The sequence below is a fragment of the Podarcis filfolensis genome (genome assembly GCF_964270895.1).
Source record: "Podarcis filfolensis genome assembly, chromosome: 10".
NCBI lineage: Eukaryota > Metazoa > Chordata > Lepidosauria > Squamata > Lacertidae > Podarcis > Podarcis filfolensis.
Genome location: NC_139612.1, coordinates 32,287,625 through 32,311,763, shown reverse-complemented (window position 1 = coordinate 32,311,763; position 24,139 = coordinate 32,287,625). Strand labels below are relative to the sequence as shown.

Sequence of the window (24,139 nt, the reverse complement as noted above, 5' to 3'; positions counted from 1 at the left end):
GAAAATGTACATCTAAACAACCCCTTTATTAATCACAAGTGCTAGAAGTGCAGGGGTCTTGCAGAATCTTGCATGGAGTATTAGTGAATCTGACACTGCTAAACTGTGTTATTTTTCAACTAGAAAATAATTACAGCTCTTAGCTGCTAATAACTTGAAATAATTATCCTGTCATTTATAGCAGCCATTCGGGTAAACTCTTTTTTTTTTATTTACACTATAGTATGAATGTCCAGAGTTCAATCAGCCAAGCACTCTGGCTGATGAGGTCAATGACTGTGGCCATGGCATTTATCTCTATTTCCTAAAGGGGAGAGATCTCTTCTAGAATATGGTTTCAACTTTCATGGGTCCATATTAGCATGTCTGATGGACTTATCGTTCATGCACTTTCACACTAGAGTGTGCAGTGAGGAAGTGACTCAAATTCATTTCAGAACAGACAGCAATTGAGAAAATCAAGTGGGAACATAACCACTTCTATTAGGACCTGCCCTAATTTACAAGGCAGTGCTTAATCATTCGTTTCAGAATGATTCTGTAACAGTGTATTGAGGTGGGAAAAACAGGTGACTCATTTCACTTCAGCCCCACCACTAGGACTCTAATAGTACTATCCTCTACTCAGTTACCCCTCTGTATGTCTTTACTTCACACAAGCATGCATGACAGACCTCTTTGTGCCTTCTATTTTTCATTCCAACTGTAATATGTTAAGAATCTGCACAAGTGAACTATTTTTGCAGTGACAAATGCCACTACAACCCCCTAAATTCTATGCACAAATACAAGAGAATAAAACAAAAAATACAAAATGAAAAATTAACATGGAGTAAACATTTGAACTGGCAGTAACTAAATTAATCTGAACTAGTGTTGGTTACCTTTGCACAGCCCCCATTTGGTATATACTGACATTTTAAAAAAACAAATAAAAGTTCTGGGAAAAATAATTATTAATCCAAGGGACAACCAACCTGAACCCTATATCTGTCATCTGAGGCCCCTTTCTGTGCAGAGGTTGGTGACACAAGTATGTGCCTTCTCAGTGGTGGCTCCCCATTTATGGAATGCTTTCCCCAAAGAGGCACTCTTGGCACCATCATTATGTTTTTGACACCAGGCAAAAAAAGCTTTTTTTAATCACCTTTGCCAACACGAAAACAGACTTTCTCAGTGGTGGTAATGAAGCGGGGGGGGGGGGGGGTCAGATGGGAAGCATAATAATAATTTTTTAAAATTATTATTATTATTGAAATAAAGTGTTACTGCGCATTCCTACATGGAAGCCCTAAAAGTATGTAAAATGAAAAAATCTAATCAATCTAACCATTAAATGAACCCACAACTTTGTCTTACCCAATGTTCATCATCTGTGTTTGAGTTTGGAAGGTCTGGCCCTTGTCAAAACATAAAGGGAACAGTGGTTTCTAAACTCATGCAACACTCCTGTGGACAAGTGTGACAAATGCTTCTGAATGAAACTCGCACCACCAACCAGCTGAAGGAGAGCAAGAATGGAGTAACTAGGATCAAGGTGCATTTATGTTAGGTGGCTCAGAATTGTACCTAAAATAGATTTCTGAAGGTGGGTTCTGCTTCTGTTAAGGATCTAACTACCTTCAGGATTACAAAGACTTCCCAAACCCCAGTCAAAATTAAGTGACTGGTGAAGCAGGAAGGTGCTGCTTGAATCATCTGGAATTATTCTTCCACCATAGGATTTTCAGACTGATACACTAATTTCTTGTCCTACTTTGCAGTTTGATTTGAGATAGTTACAAGGGCCAAAGACTAACTTTTAGAGTCATTAACTTTAATGCAAATAAAGAACTGGCGGAAAGAAGCCTTACCTTCTCAAAAAACTTCAGATCGCTCTCTGTTTGAGCCTATGTCCATTTTGTTACTACCATGCTAAACAGTATCCACTAGAGAAAAGTAGTTGTAGGTAAAAGGTACTAAATATGAATATTTAATGAAGATAGAGTAGCTTACAGCAGCACATGGTTTAAGTCACAGTAACCAAACTAAACAGATGCACTTTAACAGATCATCTAACTTACAATTAAGGTCAAGGGTACAGAGTACAATGTACATATTAAATAAGATTATAGCCATGTGTGGCAGCTAGTTTCTTCTCATAAGCCTCACCTGATTTTCATACAACTTGTGAAAGATAATAAATCCATGCAATGTTTTAGAAGACTAATACCCTTAAAGCTTATGTGCCAGGTTTTGGAGAGTGAAGTTAATAAGGTTGGTATCAAGTTCTCAGTGCACCTTTATTTTTAGGTTTGAATGTGAATATCGATCACTGCACTACTGAAAATTCAAAGCACCACGTGACATTAGTATGAGGATCACACAAGCCAGTTTTCTAAGGCTAAACCATGTACTCCATTTCCACACCAACATATACCCATTTACCAAATAATACCTTCAGTGAAATTTTCTTTAGCATTCTATTTTAGCTTTACTCTTCTAGTTCCAATACAAGAACAGTTCCAGGTTATTTTCCAAATCGCTGTCCCTTCAGAAGATACTTTCTATATTCTTATTTGTAATCCCTCCTATTCAAAAACCAAGTGGATTTCAACAAAGCTGATACAAAACACATTGCGTTCTTTCCAATTTGAATGGCCTATTTAAAAAACCCCAAAGAAAACTGTTGCAGCCAAGTTATTTTTCACTTATTTTCATTTCTTTAACTGGAAGAAAAGCTTGACAAGAAGCAAGGATAAAAGAACAGAAGTTTCGTGATCAGGTCTTGCTTAGTGATTATCAGATGGAAGCAGCCAAGTTTGTAAGATTCAATTCTTGTGTGACAAAAGCAGCTATAAAGCAGTTCAATATTTTAGGCATGTCAAACTTCTATTAGAAGAAACAAGTGTAGAAGCAAATCACAACATTCCAACTAGATGTTTAGACCTTATGTGTTTAGAGACCTATACTTGCCAGAAAGTTTCTCCCAAAATATGTGAACTTCAGAGCAAGCAAAAAGAATGGACATAATCTAGCAAGAATAAAAGTGAGCAGTCAATAATGAAATTTGTTTCTTTTTCACCAGCTGTTACTCACTTCACAATCACCGACAAGACTAATGTACATATTTCTGCACCTGCACTTGTAAAAGCAGATAAAATATTTAATATGTAATTTACAATTTATTTTTACCAGCATGGAGTACAGAATGAATATATCAAAGTAGTCAGACAGTTATAGGTTGACACCAACCCTGCAAAAATAGTATTCAGTATCTGCTAATTAAAAAGAAATCAATTTGCAATTTTGAAGTGATAACAGTTCAATCTACCACAAAATACAAAGGGCTGCAAAAAATGTCTCATTCCAATAGTGTATATAAGTTATTAAATAATGATCTCATTTAAAATATAAATGAAGCCATAAGTCTTTCCCACATGCAATATTATTCATTATTGAAGAACTATGTAAAAAGGCCATTGGTTTGCTTTGTTAACCATTGTAGAAAATGCCAATTCTCTGGTCACATACTCCACTAGTTTAGCACTTAATGGTACTGAATTGTTAGAAATGATTTTGAATACTGTTAATTCCGATTCTCCACTGATAAAGAATGAGACTTTGAATACGGCAGTCTTCACTAAGGGGCAAGATACACAGTCTTATACAATTATCCTGATGAGCAGCAGCCTCCACTGGTCTGAGCTGCTGGTTCATCATCAATTATCTGTACTCCCCGCCTTGCAGTTCCTGACTGACTGGAACCATTGCCTCGTGCTCTCTCATCGACTTGCGCTGTTTCTATCATTCCTAGAATTGAAGGATATTGCATTAGGTTAGATTAGTCACTCATAAAAGCAATTTAAGTCACACTGGTTCAGTTTAGCATATTCATAATGTTTTACAGAAGAAGCAGCAGCGAGAGACTTCTGACAGATTTGCAAGCTAGCCATCCTAATATTTATAAATGGAAGGCTAATGTTAAATGCCCAGTACGTTCTTAGGCCAAGATAAAGGGTTGGATTCAGATTAACTCATGCTTAGAGAAGGTCCACTGAAAAGAATGGGACAACTTAATCATGACTATCTACTACAAAAGCGTAACAAATTCTAAATCCATAAGGTTCAGCAGCTAGGCTGCTGGAGGTTGTACAAGTTCAGATGCAGTAATAGCTCACAAGTCTACCTACAAATTTATTTAATTAAAAATGCATTTTGTTACCCTGAGATAGTTAATGGGACTGGTAGATTACTATTTTACTGGAGATCACTAGCCATAGATAATTCAACACCAGCAGTCCCACCTGTCAGTGAGTATAGCAACAACTTTTCAGTATTGTTGGTTGTACAAAAAATCCTCCGGCTTTGACTTGGGTGTCCATTGGGCATTACTTACAATACAATACCAGAGGAAAATTTCACCATCCAACTGGGACACAGTAACTCAAATATGAATGTTCTATGATGTAGAATGTAGTGTTGTAGCCCAGGGCAATTTTACCCAAGAAGTTGCCAACCTCCACTTTTGAAAAACTTGACTATCCAGCACAATTTAAAAAAAAAATCCTGGGCCAAGGGGTGACAACACAACTTAAGTCTCAATATTTTAACATAGATGTAGTTTTCATTGAAATACAAGAATCCAGCTAAGTAGGGGTCCTTTACCTTTAAGGAACTCAGATGTATAGATTAAGCAGTACAACCATATCAGCAGGTATTATTTAAGAGAAATATGGCCAATTCAATGTAGTAAGAGTTTAACATGCAATAAAATCCTACAATGCGCAGAAGTATTCAAAACTGCATAGTGACTAACATTCATGTAGCGAAAGGGTAGGGAATCTTTTCTGGCCAGATCCTTATTTCCACATTCCTGGAGACCAAATTGGACAAGGGTGCAAGGTCGTCCACCTATTAAACACCCAGTGTCACTGTGGCATCAGATGCTGCTGCACTTGGAAGCCCTGACTATCAGGACTTTATTGTGCAACATGGGATTCTTTGAAAGCCCTTTTCCAAAAAGCCCCATGGTACTCTATAGATTTCCAAAAGTGAGAGATTTAAACAGCCATGTATGGCTGTTTGCAAAAGGGCTTTTAAATAGCCTTGCACTGCACTCTGCAGTCCCAACAGTCAGGACTTCAAAACGGAACATCTGACATCAGCAGAAGAACAAGCACACCCAGAGAAAATGAGCAGGATTTAATCTCCACTTGTCAGTTGATGAGCAGAGATTAAATCCTACTATTTTTGCTGTGTACACCAGTTCCCAGTAGGAGAGCCAACATGCACAGTCAATGCAAAATCAAACCCTGCCCTGCTCTGCCCATCAGCCTACCCCTCCTCCCCTCAGAGTGATAGCTTATTGGCAGATAGGCAGGTTTGACCCAGTGGTGGGCCAAGCTTAGCCTGTGTGCTAGAGGCTCCTCACCCCTGATGTAGAGCAAAAACATCCATCTGGACAGAAATGCTGTTCCAGCTGCATCCAAATAGATTAAATGTTTATGAAACACAAGTTATACCAGGTAGCCCTTTTTAATACTGGTTGCACTTGGGCTGCAATTAAAATTTCCCTATTTCACAGCAGTAACATAACTAGCAACTCAACACAAAATAACCTACTTTTACACAGGTCAAGAAAGAGTTCTTCTATGCCTTTGTTCTGTTTGGCTGATGTGTGATAGTGTTTTGCTCCCACCGATTCTGCATACCTGGAAATAAGGAAAGCCTTTAGCTTCCAACTGAAAAACAGTAGCAATCTTCAAACATCATTCTACATTTTAAGGGAATGTTGTAGTTAAGTATAAAACTTAGATTTCCTTCAGCATCCAGCATAGAGGAAATAGATGAAATATATGCACATTAGTAGCCTTGCAGGACACATTCAGGAGAAGAAAAGACGAAAGAGTAAACCCTACACAAATCCGACAGGGAGTCCCTTAAGACGGTTGGACGGCATCTTGTATGCCTCATTCCAGTAACTCCTGCAGCCAAGCTGGTGCCAAATATATTGCTTGGCTTTCCTTTGGACCACATCAGCAAGAGGGGGGCAGAGTGTCTTGTCATCTGGGCACCCTAGGACCTCCATACATACTGCCCAGGCTTGCGCTCCAGAGGTGTCCCTTCAGAGCTGCTATTGCAGCAAAAACAACATGGGAGGCATCAGTTACAAGTTACTGGTCTCTGCAACCACAGTGGGTGCTGTGATTCTCCGGCAGCTTGACCTCACCCCCAGAGACGCAGTCCATTGTCTCTCGAGACAGAAAATGCCAACATGGTAGTAAGTTGGGAGCCAATGTGATGTAATGCTCAGACTGATGGACTAACAGCTGGAAGGTTGAAGTTCTAACCCCCCTCAGCCATAAAACTCACTGGGTGGACTTTGGGTCAGTCACTGTCCCGCAGCCTAACCTACCTCAATAGGATGCTGTTGAGGATAAAATGAGGAGGGGGAGAAGTACACCACCTTGGAAGAATGGTGGGATACAAATGCAGTAAGTAAGTAGGTGCTATGTTTGAAGTTGCAGTTAATTAATATGGAGGCTATTTGTTAAACTGTTTTTCCACCAGATGGTTCTCAAAGTGACTTAATAGTAAGCTACAAAGGCTGGAACCCAACCAGCCCATGCAAAGGGACTTCCCTTTCAAACCTCCTCCCTGATCAGTTTTGGACCCACCCCCAATCATATAAAGCAGATTTTGGAAGGTATGCAGGACACTGCAGGCAGAATAAAGAAAGGGGAAGTCCCCACTGCATGAGCCAAAGCCCCATTCCATTGTGTAGTCACCACTAGCGTCAACCTAAAGAAAAATACATATAGCAAAATGCAAAAATCAGGTAAAAACACATCAATAAAACCGATCAAGAACTACGTAAAAGCAGATGAACAAATCATAGCATGTGGCTACACAAGTCAGCTTATGGAGGCCCATGACCACTCTAAACAATGGTTTTTGCCTTTTGGCAGAAAGTCAGAAAAGGGGCTAGGTGGACCTCTGTTGGCAAGGAAATCCAGAACCTGGAGCAGCCACACATGGGCAAGGGCTGAACTTCCAGAAGCTTAGCAAAGAAAAGGAGTGCAAGGAGCAATGAGAAAGATACAGGGGACCCTTATGTATTATGAAGGGAGAGAGTAGTCTCAAGAACTAGGAATCCTTATGGTCAGTATCATTTGCTGAGAAATTAACATGTCAGGTCAGAGAGGCAAAGGGCAAAACAATTCCTGTTTGTTTTTATAACATAAGGCAAATGTTTACTGAATACATAAATTGTCCATACTACAGCAAGAATCCACCCAACACTCACGGGAAAATGTGGTGGGATCTTTTAAAGTAATCCATGCTTTGTCGTGCTTTATTACATAGCATGACAAAGTCTGTAATTTTATTGGGACAAGTTGCTGGTTGTTTGCTATTGTACCTATTGTTACTCAAAATGTATCTTCTGTACCATGAAAAGTAAATAAGAACCTTGTTAAAAAATTAAAAAGAATTAGAGCACTTCATCCCATGTTGCGCTACTGTTAAACAATCACCAAAGCCAAGCCCAAAATAATTTATAGGGCAATCCTAACCATTTCTACTAACCGTTTCTACTGAGATCAGCTCTATTGGTCCTGATGAGTATTAACCACTTTCAATTTTAACCTGAGGATTGTCATTTGTCTGGTTTTAACTTTAAAATGCATCCCAAAATTAATTCAAATAAATTAATCGATTGTTTGTTTGTTTTTATGCATATTGTATTATTTATATGACGTTAGCTGCTCTGAGCCCAACTCTGGCTGGCGTACAAATAATTTTTATTTTTATTTATCTATTTATTTATTTATTTATTTATTATTATTATTATTATTATTATTATTATTATTATTATTATTATTATTAAATTCAATGGGGTTCATTCTCAGGTACTTGCAGTTTGGATTGCAGCACTCTGTTGAAAAAATTGATGATGCACCACAACCAGCAACGTAATTTTAAAAATATATCATGGAATCCAGAAATTTAAATCTGAGAAAAACAGGAGTCACACTACCATGAAGAATACACTGTGCAAAGTTCAGGCAGAACTATTGTTAACCAAATGTAGTGCAGCTGGGAAAAGAATGATAATATCTTCAAAGTGCTATTAAAACTGAGACTTCAACTTACGTTTCTGCTTCTTGAATAGAGACATGTCTTTCCTTGTCCAAATCTATTTTGTTACCTGTCAGGAATTCAAAGTTTCTTAGTGTCCAAAAAATGAGAAAGCACATCTGCTCAATATTTTCAATATTTCTAGCCTCTTTTTTCCATTTCCAAGCCCATGAGACATTAGCGTCTTTGCTGCTACATCCACCTATTTGTTAGCCAGTTAACAACCTTTAGCTCAACAACCTCACACCATCCAAGATTGTTTATGAGATTGCTATGCAGTGGGAGTGGACAGAAAGATTTCAAGACCTTTCTGCAGCCCTTTACACTGCCGCTAAAAAAAGCAAAAAGCACATTCCTCCACTCTGTAGAGGCAAGAACTTTTCAAGATGCGCTCACTTTTGCAATTCCACAGGAAACTGTGGTTAATGCAACAGTGGTTGGCAGTTTTAAGGAGATACTGAAGTTTTTTTACATGAAATGTCAGTATCACCTGTAGTATAATCCAACTTTTGGAAATCCTTCACCAATCTAAACATTTGCAATACTAAGTAAATTGTATCATGTTCCCAAAGAGGTTTTGCATTGTTTTCTTGGACACGGGTATCTAGGAAACAATTCCCTATCAGGATTACAAAATGTTTAGAAATGTGTCATCTTTTGCTCAAGGAAGCTTTTCGCATTATTGCTACCACCATTTAACCTTCTGCTTTACTATCACTTCACTTTTAAGGTGCACAAATATAGTTTCTTTTTACTGTGCAATAGTAAACACAACTGTGTACCCTTATGAAGCTGTAGAGAAGCCGTTTGATAAGTGTTGCCCAATAATTTAAAAGACAATTAGCACTTAAACTGAACAAGATCCCCTAGTCATAAAGTAAGGTGTGGAAAACCAAAAGCTTACCAACTATGCATAGACAAATTTCATTTCCCAACATTTTTCTTAATTCTTTGACCCAGTTTTTTACCTGCAAGAATGAAAAGAAATTTCTATTATTTCACTTCAGGATTATAGTAAGCACTAGGACAGAAAAGAATCTAGCATAAATCTATCTAACATTAAAATACAAGCAGGTAGAAATTCCCATCTTGCCTGGTTTCCTTCATTGAAAGCAATCCTATCCCTGTCTACTCAGCAGGTATGTAAGTGTATAGGACTGCAGCTCAAAGAGATTTTAGGTAAGTTGCACAACCATTACATGAAACCAAGTTGGTACCAAAGTTCTTCAAGTCCTACACTGTACTCATTTCCATAGCAAAATAAAAATAAAAATGATTACAGTATTAGTTTCAAGAAGATCTGGTCAACATGGAAGCTTTTGAGTTTACTTCTTCAATGGAAAGGGTATAGTTACCTTCTGGAAAGAGTCTTCATCTGTTATATCATACACTAAAATAGCTCCATTAGAGTCTCTGTAGTAAATAGGACCCAGTGCATGAAATCTTTCTTGCCCTGCTGTATCCTGCATGAAGCAAATACATTTATGTTAGTTCTTTTTTAAGCTAGTAAAATTAAAGTCAGTGCTATTTTGATACGCCTTGATATTTTGGTATGATAAACAGAGTTCTATCTTTAGACACACAAGAAATGTAATCAATAAACACATACCCATATTGCAAGGTTTACTCTTTTTCCTCCAATATTTAGCTTCTTTGTTAGAAAAGATGCCTACAATAAAGAACATATGAACATTAAATACCTTATGCCAAAGTAAAACTGATTCATGATGTGTTGAAGAAATTCAGCAGAATTACAGTCATAAAAGTGCACTCAATGCATTATCTACAATGAGATAAAGATATCTATCTACTGCAAAAATCGAATATAGTGAACAAGAGGCATATGTTTAAGGCAAGGCAAACAATACCAGTTTTTGGTGTTGCTAAAAACTTTTTCTTCCAGGCCTTTGCTTATATTTAATACCAGCATGCCAAGTTTGTCCTAACCTGGTCGCTACTCTGTTTGTTTATTATTTATTTTTTATGTTTCATTGTTAACAACCATAATATACTTTTATGGAAGTCAATATAAGTATTTACAGAAGTAAACAGTTTTCTTACAAATAGTCAATTATGAAACTGTCATACCATGAAGACAGGTAACAGTAACAGCACAGAAAATCAGCTCAAATGGTAAAACTTCTTTTAACATTTTGTATCAGAGTATAGCTATCCAAGAAGAAAATGCAATCAGGAGCATCAATTTTAAGAGCTATACATGCATTTAAAAGCTTGGTTTCTCCACAATATACTTAGAAGCAACTCCAAAGACCGAACAAAATGTACTTGATAGATGCCCACAGTTCACAATTGACTCCATGGGCCTTTGCTAACTTGGGGCCTCAAGACATGTATGTGTTAGTTTCTGTTTGCCACTGAGGTATGCTGCTGGAGCTGTGATGGAAAAAAATGTTTCCCCATCTCATTCTCTACCTCCTCCCCATCTCCAAAAAACTATTTTCTTCCATTTTTCCATAAAGAAATTGTTGAGTGATATAATCATTTTTATACAGCTTGCAGCAGTTTGTATTTTTTTAAAAAAAGTTAATTACAGTTCCTCTCTATTGTAGACTGGTGGTACTTTTGCTTTATATATTTATATCCTGTTTTTCTGGGTGGTCTTATATTTATTCAGACTATACCCTGGGCCTTAACCGTATAAAAGTTATTGTTTGGTGTGTAAAGTGCTGCGGAAGGTATTACTGTGGATCATGCTGCTTCTAGAGATAATATTACTTAAGGCCAAATATAAGTTTCCTTTTGTTGACCACACCATCACTCCTTTTCTTCAAATGGAAAAACCCAACAGCAGTATGTTGAGGCAGGTCTGTGCAGAACTTATCTGAGGCTGGGGCAGGAGTTCCCGGTCGACTGGGAGACACAGAGTGTTCTTGGCATGACAGCATAAGTTTGGCAGGGCCCTCTGGCCAGCTTAGCCCTTCAAGGCCCAGGGCAATTGTACCCTGTTCCCCCACCCCTCTGCCCAGGCCAGGCCTGCCTTGAAATAACTTGCCATTTCATCCTTGGTACAGTTGTACCTTGGTTCTTGAACAGAATGCATTCCAGGAGTCTGTTCGACTCCCGGAACTGTTCAAAAACCAAGGTGCAGCTTCCAATTGCCTGCAAGAACGTCCTGCAGCCAATCGGAAGCCACACTGGACATTAGGCTTCCGAAAATCGTTCGAAAACCGGAATACTCACTTCCGGGTTTCAATCATTCGGGAGCTGATTTGTTCAGGAGCCAAGGTGTTTGAGATCCAAGGTACGACTGTATTGTATTTTTAAACTGAAGGTTATCAGGGCAGTGTACAAACATTCCAATAAAAATACAACCTATCAATCAACACTAAATCATTACTCAAAATTACAACAGAACATAGTTCCTGCAGTAGGCAAACCTGCCCTAAGCTCATTTATCCTGAAATGTCAGAAGCAACAGGTATGTTTTTACAGGCATCAGAAGGAGGTCAACAAAAGATTGTTGTGCCTTTAGTAAAAGAAAGTTGCAACAGAAGACAATTCCACAACTTAGGTACCATAAGTGCATCACCACAGAACAGACCACAGCCACTTATGGTAAAACCAACAGCAGGGTCTTTCTTGCTCAGCTTACAACATGGGCCAACAGATGATTAAACACTCCAACACCGGGCATATTTACAGTTAATGTTTCGCTAAAACCATGACATTTACATTTAGTAACTATAGCACACAGTGCAGCTTTATATGCCAAATTATACATAAACCATTTTAGGTTCTTAAATTGATGAAGTAAAAACAGTAGGAAAATAAGCAGCGTGTCTCTTTCAGTTTTCTATGTTCTCTCTACCTAGGTCTTGACTAGCAAACACAGCTGTTGAACTACAATAATTAATGTATGATTCCAAATTAAATCATATTAGGTCAAAGGAGAGTGCAAAAGACGTACAGTATTTCCCTAACCAGAGAAACCAAGCTATCCTGGGCACTCATCTCTCCCCTGCTCCTAGTATTAATCACAGAGTAATATGAGACTACGTGGTCGCATAATACTGGATTGATGGATGTTCCCTTGCTTGGGAAATAGCACTGAATCATGACACAGCTGCCTGTCCCTCTTCCCTCCCTCCCAGTCTTAACAACAGGAAACGCAGAAGGTACATACCTGCAGGACTGTGTTGGAAGGAGCATTTAAGCAAATATAGTTTTGTTTCCCTGCTACTCACCGCAAGCAGCACACTACAAAGTTACAGTACTACCTTCAGATGTTGCTTTTAAAAGGAGGAGGCCACAAGTTAGTTCTAAGAAGTGAACTTCAAAAACCACCACTGTCAGTATGGTGGATCTTGTGATAACTCATGACTTCACAGTAATTTAAGTGACAGGTTTGATCTTGCATTAATTGTACTGTAACTAAGTTACCACAAACTAATGAGTCAATGTACAAGACGCAAAATGTTTAAATTCAAAGGAACACAGAAATCTGGTGAACACTACACTTGGGACTATGATTCAGCAAGTTTCCCTGCCCCTTAAAACGAGTGATTTTTTAAAGAATCAATAAACTTCTAATCAGATTTAAACCTTCTGAAACGGATGTGTTCATTTCAGAACAACAATTGCATTGACCTTCCTTTTAACTATTTCATTTTCTGCTCTCATTTGCCCCAAATACTTGTAACAAGATAGTATACAGGAACAGTTACTAAATCTTTGGGTTGTTGTTGGGTGGTGGTTGTTGTTGTTTTTTTGGGGGGGGTTTCCACAAAAGTTACTTTTGTTCAAAGAAACTGGAACAGCACATTATGAACCATGGAAAACACATTTCACATGTTTGGTGCACTTATGATTTACAGACGCTGTTCATGTGACATGTGAAATCATTTCTATAAGTGATTCTGGAAGTGCATGGGGTACTCAGCCACCAAGTAAGCAGCCTTGTTCAGTGTCCCTTGGCTACATATATTCTTTAAAAATCCACTGTAACCTATATGAAGACTAGATTTAAATAGGTTCAACTATGCATACAATGCTCCTAGATTTCACAACACACTGCTCTATATATAGTTAGTATATATAGAGCATGCAATGTGTTCATATTCCTTGCCAGTTGTTTGCACCACAGAAACACATGCTCTTGTGGGGCACCTTAAAGACTAAGGGACGTATTGTGGCATAAGCTTTTGTGAAGCAGAATCCACTTATCAAATATACTTCTGGTACCTGAAAAGAAAGCGGATTCCACAAGTGCCCATAAATCTGTCAAGCACCAAAGATCCACACACACAAGAAAAAAAACTTTTATGCTTCCATGTGTTCTCACTCAAATTTCAGCATCACAAGAGATAACGCAAAATACCCTTCAGAGGAGAGAGGGCCACCCTGTGAATCAACATCACCATAAATTGTTTACTAGCTATTTGGCACTATTTGGCTTTGAGCTAGATGTGGTAGGAAAAGGCTCGCGGCTTGTTCTGCGACACATTCACGCCCTAAAAGCACCACTCCTCACTTCGGAAGAGAAGAGATTGAAGTCCCGTATAACCGAGAAGTGACAGCCCCGCCGAGGCGTGCACACCCTTAGGACTCATCAAACGCAACCTCGACCCGGCAGCCTGCGAGAACTCTGCCTGGAAAAGTGGAGCAGCAGCGTCACCGCATTCAGACGAGCGTGTCGGGGTCAAGCCCCCAAGCAGCCTCTCGCCGCCGCCGCCCCTCCTCCTGCTGCTGCTGCCGGGCTACCTACCTGTAGGGTGGTGATGTGCTTGTCATTGAACTTGTTCTCGCAGTAGCGGAGGACCAGCGAGGTTTTCCCCACGCAGCCTTCGCCCAGCAGGACCACCTTGAAGGAAAAGCTTCTCCCGCCGCCGGCAGCGCCGCCTCCCGCGCCAGAGGTCGCCGCCGCCGCCGCCATCCGCAGCGAAGTGGCCGCCGACGCTGCGGCCTCACATCCGCAGCCCCGCTCCTCTCCTAGCAGGGGGTGGGGAGGCGGCGAAGAGAAGGCAGGCCCCGCGCAGAAGGAGACGGGGACACCGGAGGAAAGAGACACCCACTTCCCTGTTACCGGAGGAGGGGGGGGGGCCGCCTCAGCCTGACTCCCTCTAATGGCGTCGCCTTCTTCCTCCTACGTCACGCGACGTGCGGTCACGCGACGCTCGCCGTTGATGCCGCGGCCCTAAGAAGCCCCGCCCATTGTGGGTGGGGCGAAGCAGCCAGGGGCGGGGCCGGAGAAGAGCTTCCAGGGGTTCTGGCAGGATCCGCGGACGGGGAATTCCATGGGGTGGGCGGTACATTGCCCCATCGTCCGGGCAGAGCTGCTCTTCAATCACCTTGATTTATAATAATAATAGGAATCTATAAATGCAATAATAATAATAATAATGATGATGATGTGCCACCGGCAGCAGCAGCTGATGGGAAAGAGGAAGAAACTGATGTTTCGCTATGCGCTGTGCAGATCGTCAAGCCTCTGAAGTGCATTGTAAACGTCGCTGGGCGTCTGGCCTGGGGAAAATGGCGGGGAAGCGGGGGGTGCGCGCGTGTATTGCATTTCTGAAACCTGGTCCGTGCTACACGCTTGCTCCGTGTAAGTCCAGCTGATTGTAAGGAGGCGCAGTTGTAAGTACGGGTGTGCAGGATTGAGGCAGTTGAAGATTTATTTAATTTTTTAAAAAAATTGCACCGCTTGACAGTAAAGAGAACCTCCAAGTGGTTTACGGAAGGAACAACAATAAAATAGAAATTAACAAAAACTTTCAAAAACTTAACAGATTAAAACGCGCATCAACTATTGAGAAAAGGTGCCCTGATAATAAATGAAGTTAGTAGATGAAGCAAGGAGTCCCGTCCCGATGCGGACGTTGATTCCAGAATTAATTTGAAGTCGGCGACAAGGAGATTGGAGGGAAAGCTCTCGCGATTCATCGTCATAGCTTCAGAAGCGGCTTTTGGGATTTCGATCCTGAGGACACCCCCGCTACTTCAAACGGAGATGCTGCTGCTGGAACCTGATTACTAAGTGTGGGCAGTGAGATTTGCCTAGGACTTGGTTTCGAAGGCGCAAGCAAAATCCTTCGCCTGTACTGCTCCCATCTGCTATTTCCTACACTCCCCAAGATCTCTGCCCTTGGCAAGGGGAGGACTTGAAGCCGAATTTGATCCAGAATCCACCTGTTGCCACCCACCTTTGTGATAAATGGCGCAATCCTATGATAAGTTTTGTAGAAGCCCTCTTGCATAGGAGCCAACTCTTAGAAGGGGCTTCGTCCCACCAATAAAATATTTGAGAGGGCCAGGCCTCCCCAAAGATGATGGGCATTGCCATTCAAATAGTGTGCATACACCACGTCATGGGATCAATTATGTGGGGTTGGATTTACCCCCCCCCCATATTTTATTCAAGTTGGCACCCCTGCCCTGTAGAAACACGTGATGTAAAACTGCCTTAATATTATATGCTGGGGAGTGGATTGGGGTGGGGATGGAGTGCAACTCTTATTAATTCTCCTGGACCTCTCGGCAGCACTGCCCTCCTGGGTCATGTAGCTGGATTGAGTTTACCGTACTTTTCTGTGTATAAGACTAGGGTTTTTTTTACTGAAAAATAATGTTTAAAAAGGGGGGGTAGTCTTATACACAGGGGCAATCTCCCCGTTTTCTTAATTTTGAGTCCGCCAAAATAGGGGGCGTGTTTTACACGGGGTGTGTGTGTTATACATAGAAAAATACGGTAAGTAGCATGGTATTGCAGTGGCTCTTGTCTTTAAAAGTATGGTCCTAGAAGAGGAGACTTTTGCTTTGCTCCATGGTTTTTGGGCTGCTGTAGGGCTCTGGTTGGGACCCAGTGCTATTTAATGTCTGCCTGAAACTGCTGGGGAAAACAGTACTAATGACATGCATCTTGATCTCTTATTTGCATCTAAAAGTCCCAGGGAGGCAGTGATCTGGATCAAAGGATACAACATATATTGGATGGCATTATACTCCTCCTGAAGGAGGACCATGCATGCACACAACTTGAGGCAGGAGACTGGGACCTGCCCTGCCCTAAGTAGTTTAGGGACAGCTTTTTCAAGGAGTGCCTTCACCCATGTTAACCTGGCTGTGTCTTAAGGGGGAGGTTGGAGGCAATGCTTGCTTGCTCACCTTTAAGATCAGTTAAGTTGGTAGATATGAAAGGCAGCATAGGAGATTTGAATCTGGCTAGTACAAAGCTGCTTTTATTGGGAGAAGAGGCGGGACTGAATTTGCTTGTAGAACTAGAATTGCCTGCCTCTCCGCTTGCCTCACTAGTATATTTCTTCCAACCATTTTTAGACTACTTTGTACCTTCTGCTATAAATTCCTGTAAGAGTCTTTTCTGAGCTTAGTACGTAATCCAAGACTTGGCCCTTGGATTACGTACTAATGTTCAGGTTTATCAGACCCAAACTTTGCACAGCTTTAACACCCAGCTTTTAAGCAGTTGCATCTGCTTGCTCACAGCAACTCATCTTTCTAGAGCAATATATCTATACTCACGCTTATAGAAACAAAGGAAACAGTTATATCAGACCCATCTATTTTAAATGAAAGTCATTCATCACAGAACCATTTTCAAAGCTTAAGGACCAGAAACAGATTGCGAAGAATCCATTTTTAGGAATGACCTTTAAATAATATGGTTAGATAGAACAGCCAGGTGCTCTGTCAGCTGGAGAAGCAAATTGATTTATATTGTTGCCTTTGCGCTGCATTGTTGCTAATGCGTTTTGAGAAGCAATCTAAAATGTTCCCTTTGCTACATATGGACAAATTGCTACTGAAAGAGACACTGCATTTTATAATTAAATCTCTAATTTAAAAAATGCATTAACAAACAAGGAAAGTGCTCAAATGCCTTTGTAGATCTTTAAAAAGCCACTTATTTTATTTAAAGCATTTTTATCTGCTCTTTAGTCAAACACAGGCGACCAGAGCAGTTTGCAACTATGTGTAGTAAGATAGTCCCTGCTCTCAGATACATAATCTAAAAGACGGGACACAAAAGGAAAAGGGGTTGATAAGGAGGAGGAAATAAACAAACTCAGATGACAATATCTGGAGGGCCACAGGTTCCCCACTACTGCTCTACATCTCTTGTGGGGTGGAGGTGGGGTACTGGGTATATAAAGACTAAATGGCTATGAAGTGGGGAAATGTGTCCTCAGCACACCCAGACCAAGGACAAATGGGTGTTAGTTTAATTCTTAAACACACACTTAACAGTAGCTCCTAAGATGCACAGAACATAACACACACACTTCTGATGCCTAAGTAGCTGGCATCCGAGCTGGATTGTTGAAGCAACAGTAGAACCATGCCTCCACCTAAACTTAAGTACCCTTGTCTGACAGGGCAAGCATAAGCAACCTGCAATATCTACAGGGAAGTTGCCGCTGTGCCTGTCACTTCAAGCTTCCCCTCCCAGTCCCTGACAGAGGGGGGAATCATATACAAGGAGAACATCCTAGGGTTGTTCAGCTTAGGGGGTGCAGTGTTCACAGTTTCTTAGGTCTGCAATTTGAAAGGCAGGTTCTGTTCCAGGTACATGAAATGGTACCTGGTACTGTTCCAGATGAAATGGCTGCACAGCTGGAATTTGAGCCTTGAATGCTGTCTTTTTGGCCTGGGCATCAGAAAATATAGTAGCTGGTTTTCTAGGAACCCTCTTTGCCAGAATCTTTAACATGCGCTCCAGCTCATCCTGTGTATCAGGGATAGCAAAACAATGCTGTGTGCCCTTGTGGCAGTCTGGTGGATCATCAGAGATCACTATATGGCAGGTTGCCCTACCTCAGATGCTCCCTGCCTCTCCCATCCACATGTAGGCCAGATTCTATAAATCTTCTATGTGTATGTAAGCTCCCTATGCATTTGTGACTATCCACAAATATGTCGGAATCACACCATATATCAGTTTGCCATCCTGAAGCAGAGAACAAAGTGTGGTACACTACTAGATTCTGACAAATACAGCTTTAAAATAAATCTCATCACATTTTGCTCTGCCTAGATGGGTCAAATAACTTTTATTTATTGGTTGAGAACCTGAGATGTATCAATTTCTGCTTATGAATATTTGGGGGGTGGATTTCAATTCAATCTGCATTTAAAGGTGAGCCGACCTAATTTGTACTTTCCAAAACAGTATGAAAACTGAAACGTAGCCATCCTTGCAAATAAACGGTTTGTCGAATTTTGCAATGCATTTCTCCAGCCATGTGTACAAAAGTGTGCATATAGTGGAGTAAAGTGCATGTATTAGTGAAAATAACGTACAAAAACACATTAGTATAGGGGAAATTGCTTGGTGAAAATGTGCATATTAGGCAAATTTGCATACAAACATATATTAGGAGAAATTAGTATTTAAATACTGATTAATCTTCGTGATAACTTTTGTTTTAAATTGCAAACTGATGTAGGGAACTGAATTTAAGATTGGGGGGAACGAGAAGATGAGAGAAACTCAAACTGACAGATCTGTAAAGGTAAAGGGACCCCTGACCATTAGGTCCAGTCATGACCGACTCTGGGGTTGTGGCGCTCATCTCGCTTTATTGGCCGAGGGAGCCGGTGTACAGTTTCCAGGTCATGTGGCCAGCATGACTAAGCCACTTCTGGCGAGCCAGAACAGCGCACGGAAACGCCGTTTACCTTCCCGCTGGAGCGGTATCTATTTATCTACTTGCACTGAGGTGCTTTCGAACTGCTAGGTGGGCAGGAGCAGGGACTGAGCAACGGGAGCTTACCCCGTCACGGGGATTTGAACCGCCGACCAGATCGGCAAGTCCTAGGCTCTGTGGTTTAGCCCACAGCGCCACCTGCATCTCTAGTAATGAGAAGCAGAAACATACCTGCTTTTATTCTCCTGCCAGTCAGCTTTATCCAATAACCCAACAAAGGACCAAAGATCTGCAAATAAGGAAGTTTCCCTGAGCAGACGAGAAACACAGCTATCAGAAATAGGCTAGCAATGACACAGAATGCCATAAATTGCTTTAGAATCCTAGGGGTTTCAGTTTAAGATATCTATGGAGAACTTTACTTAGCTAGTTGCATATCTATCTCCTCAGCACTATTGCTCATCTTTATGGGAATGGGAGTCTCTGCAGATAGGGGGAAAATGTTCTGAAGGTGAAAATAGTTGGTAATTTCAGATAAACTGTATCACGGTTGCTATCTACAAATACAACACAGAGCAGAACAAGAAGCAACTCCCAGTAAGAGCACATTTGGGGGGGGGGGAATAAACCATTAATTTTAAAAACTCCAACTCTAATCAAAAGCAATTTCCAAATTCTATCCAAAAATAACTGCTTCCCAGCTCACCATCTTAAGTATAGATCCAAAGTCGCTAAGGTGAAAAGGAAAAACTCCCCATCAGAAACAAGATGTGCTCAAGAATGTCTAATCTCCACAGTTTTTGACTGAGAAATTAATCTACAAAACCCAGAAAATATGACTGTACCTCTCTCTCCGAGTGGCTAATTATGTTATTTTGAAGATTTTCACTTAAGTGCTGTTAATAATGCAGTCCTACATATGCACCTATATAAGCACCATTGTTTTTCAATGGGCTTACTCCCAGGCAAATGCACGCAGGGCTTCAGCATACAATTCTTTTTTAAAAGTATATGCTTCTGACATAAAAGTGATGTGTAGTTGGGCCGGGCCGGCTCCTGGTGGCGCGAGGAATCCGGTTCAGCTCCCATGGCAGCCCTGGCGCTTCTTCCCTCGTCCCTTCTCCTGCTGGGCCAGGTGGTGTCTGGATTTCCAGAGCCCGCCGTGACCCAGGCAGCCCTGGTGCTTCCTCAGCATCTCGGAGGAAGGACAGTCCAAGCTGTAAGGTGAAGTTCATGACGGCATGCACTGCTCACCGAAAAGCTGTTTCTCAGAAGGTTGCCTTACCATGAGTGCTGTATCCCAGAGCATGCTGCAGTTGGGCAAATGTGCTCCCTTGAGCCCCAAAGAAAGAGACATGCTCACTGGGGAAATGGCGAGGTTCGTTCCATGGTGGACGTCTGCCCAGTGTTGGTAGAGAGCAATGGCAAACTCCATGCTCAGGTTCTGTATACCTGAAGGAGCATCTTCACCCCCATCATTCAGCTGAGATCCAGCACTGAGGGCCTTCTGGCGGTTCCCTCATTGCGAGAAGTGAGGTTACAGGGAACAAGACAGAGGGCCTTCTCGGTAGTGGTGCCCACCCTGTGGAACGCCCTCCCTTCAGATGTCAAGGAAATAAGCAGCTGTCCTATTTTTAAAAGACATCTGAAGGCAGCCCTGTTTAGGGAAGTTTTTAATCTTTAATGCTGTATTGTTTTTAACACTCGATTGGGAGCTGCCCAGAGTGGCTGGGGAAACTCAGCCAGATGGGCAGGGTATTATTAATAATAATAATTCTTATTATTATTATGTGGTTCATGGTGTCAGTATAAAAGCTGTCATGCCCCTGCTCTCCCTCCAGGTCTTCAATTATGTCATCTAAATGGAAAAGAAGAGAAGGCTAGCAATTATAACTGTTTTAGGGACTTTCTTATATACCCTGAACATATCCTTGGAAATAGACATTACCTTCATGTTTTCTTTGTTCTTTCTTCCTCCTGCCATCTTTCTCCAGATCAGGATGGCAGGAGGTCTGCAGAGCCTACAGGAAAACAAAAAGCCACATGGGATATGTTTATTTTCTGAACCTTGAAATAGGCCTCAGACAGTTACAAAGAGACCTTTCCTAAGAAACCTCAGGGACTAAAATTACTTTGGAAGCAATATCTATATGCTGAAGGGTCTTATCTTTTGTGTCCTCTCAAAGAGGGATCCACAAGCGGGGGGGGGACTGTGGGCGAGGGGAAGGTCTAGGGAGAGGGGAAATTTTATTTTTTCTTCCAAGATGGGAAGACTTTTCTCAGCCTTAAAAGCCTAAAAAAGGAAATGGGGCTCACAGTTAGTACTCTCTAATGCCTTTAAGCTCAAGAGGAATTCAATATCATCACAGAATGCAGATGCTGAGAGAAATCCTACTTACATGTCTATCTACTTCCTGTAACAAACGCAAAATGATGCAACCATAGCTCACCAGGCCTTTTAGCACTCTGGTGACCATTGAGCCAGCAGAGGGAGGTGTCACAATGGCCTCTGTAAATCTGGGGCTGGTCACTAGAAAATAGGGACACTTGGCAGGTCTCCTGAGGTACCCAGATGGGAGACCACCAGGGAACCCATGATATGGTGCTTAGAATTATACAGACAAAAAGTACTATGTAAATATATATATATATATATACACAAATGTAAAAAGCCCCACACTACCAGCATGCTATCTACTCTCATGCTGATCTCCTGAACAGCCTCGTGTCTTTACTTTTTTCTTTTTAAATTTATTTTTATTAAAGATTTTCTTGGTTTACAAAAGTATACTCCTTGTCTCTTTTTTCAGGTTGTAGTCTTTCTTACAAATCAGTTACATTTGTTGTGAGACATAATGTTAAGTACAGTATAAGATTTCTTTGATCAAATTAGATTTCACACCTCGGTTTTCCAGCTCCAGCCCTGCCAGAAAATACATGAGAAAACCAGTAGGTGGCACTCCCCACTCTGAATCATTATAGAATTAATGTCTCTTCACAGTTTTTAAACAAAAGCATTCAATTCAACACTTCAAAAAAGGGCTTAAATCAGGCCAGGGCATACAGGAAAATCAGCAATTATCAATATTGCTGATTTTAACACTGTTTTTATACCAGCAAATAAAATAATGGAAGTGGTATCGGTTTCCTTGGATCCTGTTTTCATTGAAGGAATGTGGTCTCTAGAACAAGTGAAATAATAAGGAAGAGGGTGGTGCTCCAGAATAAGAGAACAGCTGGCGTTCTTCCTTGGAATCATTTGCCTCCAAAATATTGCCTCTCCTCTCCTCCTTATGCATATTTTCTCTGTTGTTCTTTCATCTCTGTCTGGTTTGTGTGGGTGTTGTTTTCCCTTAGGTAGAACATGCAGCAGGTGTGCAGTGAGCGCAGAGCAATCACGAGACATGTCGAGACAGGCATGCACAACCTAGGCACAAACTAGGCACAGACCACTAGCCAAGGCTTCTGGCTTGCCACATATAAGCTATTTCCCATAGTTAAAGTGAAAAATGTGCAGTCTTCCAAAATACTGGGAATGGGAGGAGACAGAAGAGAAGCAACTCTGCATTGTGGATACTAACTGGTTCCCACAATGGGTGCAAGAAAATGCTTGTGTCTATTGCAGCAATCCCATTCCTGCTGCTGGAAGGCATTTTCAACTTGCCCTCCTGATATTTGCTGAAGTGCAACAAAAACCTGTAAAGCCAGTTTAACAAGAGAATGTTACTGAGGGGGAAAGTGTGATCTCCATAGGCAATGTATCTAAAGTGCAAGTTTAAAGGATTTCAAAAGCTATTATCCATCCACAAGCCAACAACATCCTAGTTTCTCTTGGGCAGGGAGTCTTTAACATAGGGTAAAAGATCAATTGGTCAGCATGCATACCCCTGAACCACATTCTCTCATTCATCATATATATACAGTGGTACCTCGGGTTACATAGGCTTCAGGTTACAGGCTCTGTTAACCCAGAAATATTACCTCAGGTTAAGAACTTTGTTTCAGGATGAGAACAGAAATCGTGCTCCAGCGGAGCGGCGGCAGCAGGAGGCCCCATTAGCTAAAGTGGTGCTTCAGGTTAAGAACAGTTTCAGGTTAGGAACAGACCTCCGAAACAAATTAAGTACTTAATCAGAGGTACCACTGTATATGGTTATATTGAAGCAGGTTTTCAAAACTCAATGGATTCCACATAGGGTATAGGCCTATAAAAGCACAAAAAACCCAAATCCGTATCATAAGCTGACCTCATACAGTGACCTCTCTTAAATGGCATGCTGGAAACATTTCACCACTATTTAGCATTCACACGAGAGTTCATGTGAGTTCACATGAGAAGTGGCAAGGGGAAGTGACCTCTGCAGATTCCACTTGCTCCCAAGTCTGGATTTAACCTAACGTTACACGTAAGTTAATATTACAAAGAGCATGTTCACAAAATGAACACAAGGGTGAAGTAAACCTTCAGTGCAAGATGATCCCAGGTTCTTCCTGACTCAGCACTTTTTCAAATAATAATAATAATAATAATAATAATAATAATAATAATTTTTTATTTATACCCCGCCCTCCCCAGCCAAGGCCGGGCTCAGAGCGGATTACAAGCAATAATAAAAACAAGATGAATGATTACAACTTAAAAACAAAAATAAAATACAACATTAAAATAATGGAACATTAAAATATTAAAATATAGCCTCATCGCAGGAGGAGAAGGAAAAGAAAAAAGAAAGAGAGGGAAGGAGGGAATCAAATGACAGGTGCATGTATTAAGAGTCAAAATCTGATTCATTTGCGAAGCATGTTCCCCCTGCCTGGCTTCTGAAAGGCTGCCTGTTTATTTTTAAAAAACCCAGATGCCCATTTATCAATTCTTTAACTTACTGGCTTCTTGGTGACCTCACAAGCTACTTGCCAATCAGTACTGGGGGCAGCCATCTTCTGCAGCAAACTAACAGAACTGTTGTGTCCTCTGCATGTCTTTACCCAGACTGAGGTGCATTCCAGTGTAACGTCGTGGTATTCTTTCCATGAAGACATGCATACAGAAAATGTTATAATACTGAATTCAAAATGCACGTGACAGAACAGCTTAAAGCTCACTGTACATGACATGTACAACCCTGGACTGATTTTTGTATAGATATTTTCCACTACTTATTTTGACTGTACACAGATGCAGAGTGCAAGAGAAAAATATTTTACAGATTTTAAAATGTGTATCACACTTATCCATCCTTCAGAAGATAGATTTGCTTTGCTTTCCAATAATAATTTCAGGATAATGAAGAGCTGCCTTTAAAAAAAACACCTGGTGCTAGCTAAGGCAGAAACATTTATTAGTATAAAAGTAACTGATGTTGTCATATAATAATGTCTGAGTGTTCTCAAAG

At 40.9% G+C, this 24,139-nt stretch overlaps 2 protein-coding genes across 4 annotated transcripts; both read right to left on the bottom strand.

The window, feature by feature from the left end:
- Positions 1-1,949: 1,949 nt before the first annotated feature.
- On the bottom strand, positions 1,950-14,287 carry RAB21 (RAB21, member RAS oncogene family). The gene is made up of 7 exons (XM_083574722.1): positions 13,847-14,287; positions 9,731-9,790; positions 9,477-9,584; positions 9,026-9,089; positions 8,137-8,191; positions 5,605-5,693; positions 1,950-3,792 (listed from the first exon to the last, which is right to left on the bottom strand). Exons 1-7 carry the CDS (start codon positions 14,012-14,014, stop codon positions 3,653-3,655), a joined length of 684 nt encoding a protein of 227 aa, XP_083430848.1. The 5' UTR covers positions 14,015-14,287; the 3' UTR covers positions 1,950-3,652.
- A 1,443-nt stretch (positions 14,288-15,730) lies between these two features.
- Positions 15,731-24,090, bottom strand: LOC310743974 (uncharacterized protein; the record flags this gene model as incomplete). 3 transcript variants are annotated; one of them, XM_083574763.1, is made up of 5 exons in its annotated part: positions 23,631-24,090; positions 21,146-21,276; positions 20,695-20,767; positions 18,978-19,055; positions 17,034-17,107 (listed from the first exon to the last, which is right to left on the bottom strand). In XM_083574763.1, coding segments are annotated over exons 1-5 (357 nt in total). In that variant the 5' UTR covers positions 23,632-24,090. The 3 variants fall into 3 exon arrangements, with proteins under 3 accessions (XP_083430888.1, XP_083430887.1, XP_083430889.1); XM_083574762.1 differs by lacking the exons at positions 17,034-17,107; positions 21,146-21,276 and adding an exon at positions 15,731-16,043; XM_083574761.1 differs by lacking the exon at positions 21,146-21,276 and having other exon boundaries at positions 16,471-17,107.
- Positions 24,091-24,139: the final 49 nt, after the last annotated feature.

What these genes read in the sequence shown, in the direction of transcription:
- RAB21 (XM_083574722.1), bottom strand. Translation starts at nt 14,014, where the DNA reads ATGGCGGCGGCGGCGGCGACCTCTGGCGCGGGAGGCGGCGCTGCCGGC. An exon ending in AGCACATCACCACCCTACAG is followed by an intron (nt 9,791 to 13,846) that starts GTAGGTAGCCCG and finishes TCTTTATTGTAG; the next exon opens with GCATCTTTTCTAACAAAGAA. An exon ending in TCTATTCAAGAAGCAGAAAC is followed by an intron (nt 5,694 to 8,136) that starts GTAAGTTGAAGT and finishes CCTTATTTCCAG; the next exon opens with GTATGCAGAATCGGTGGGAG.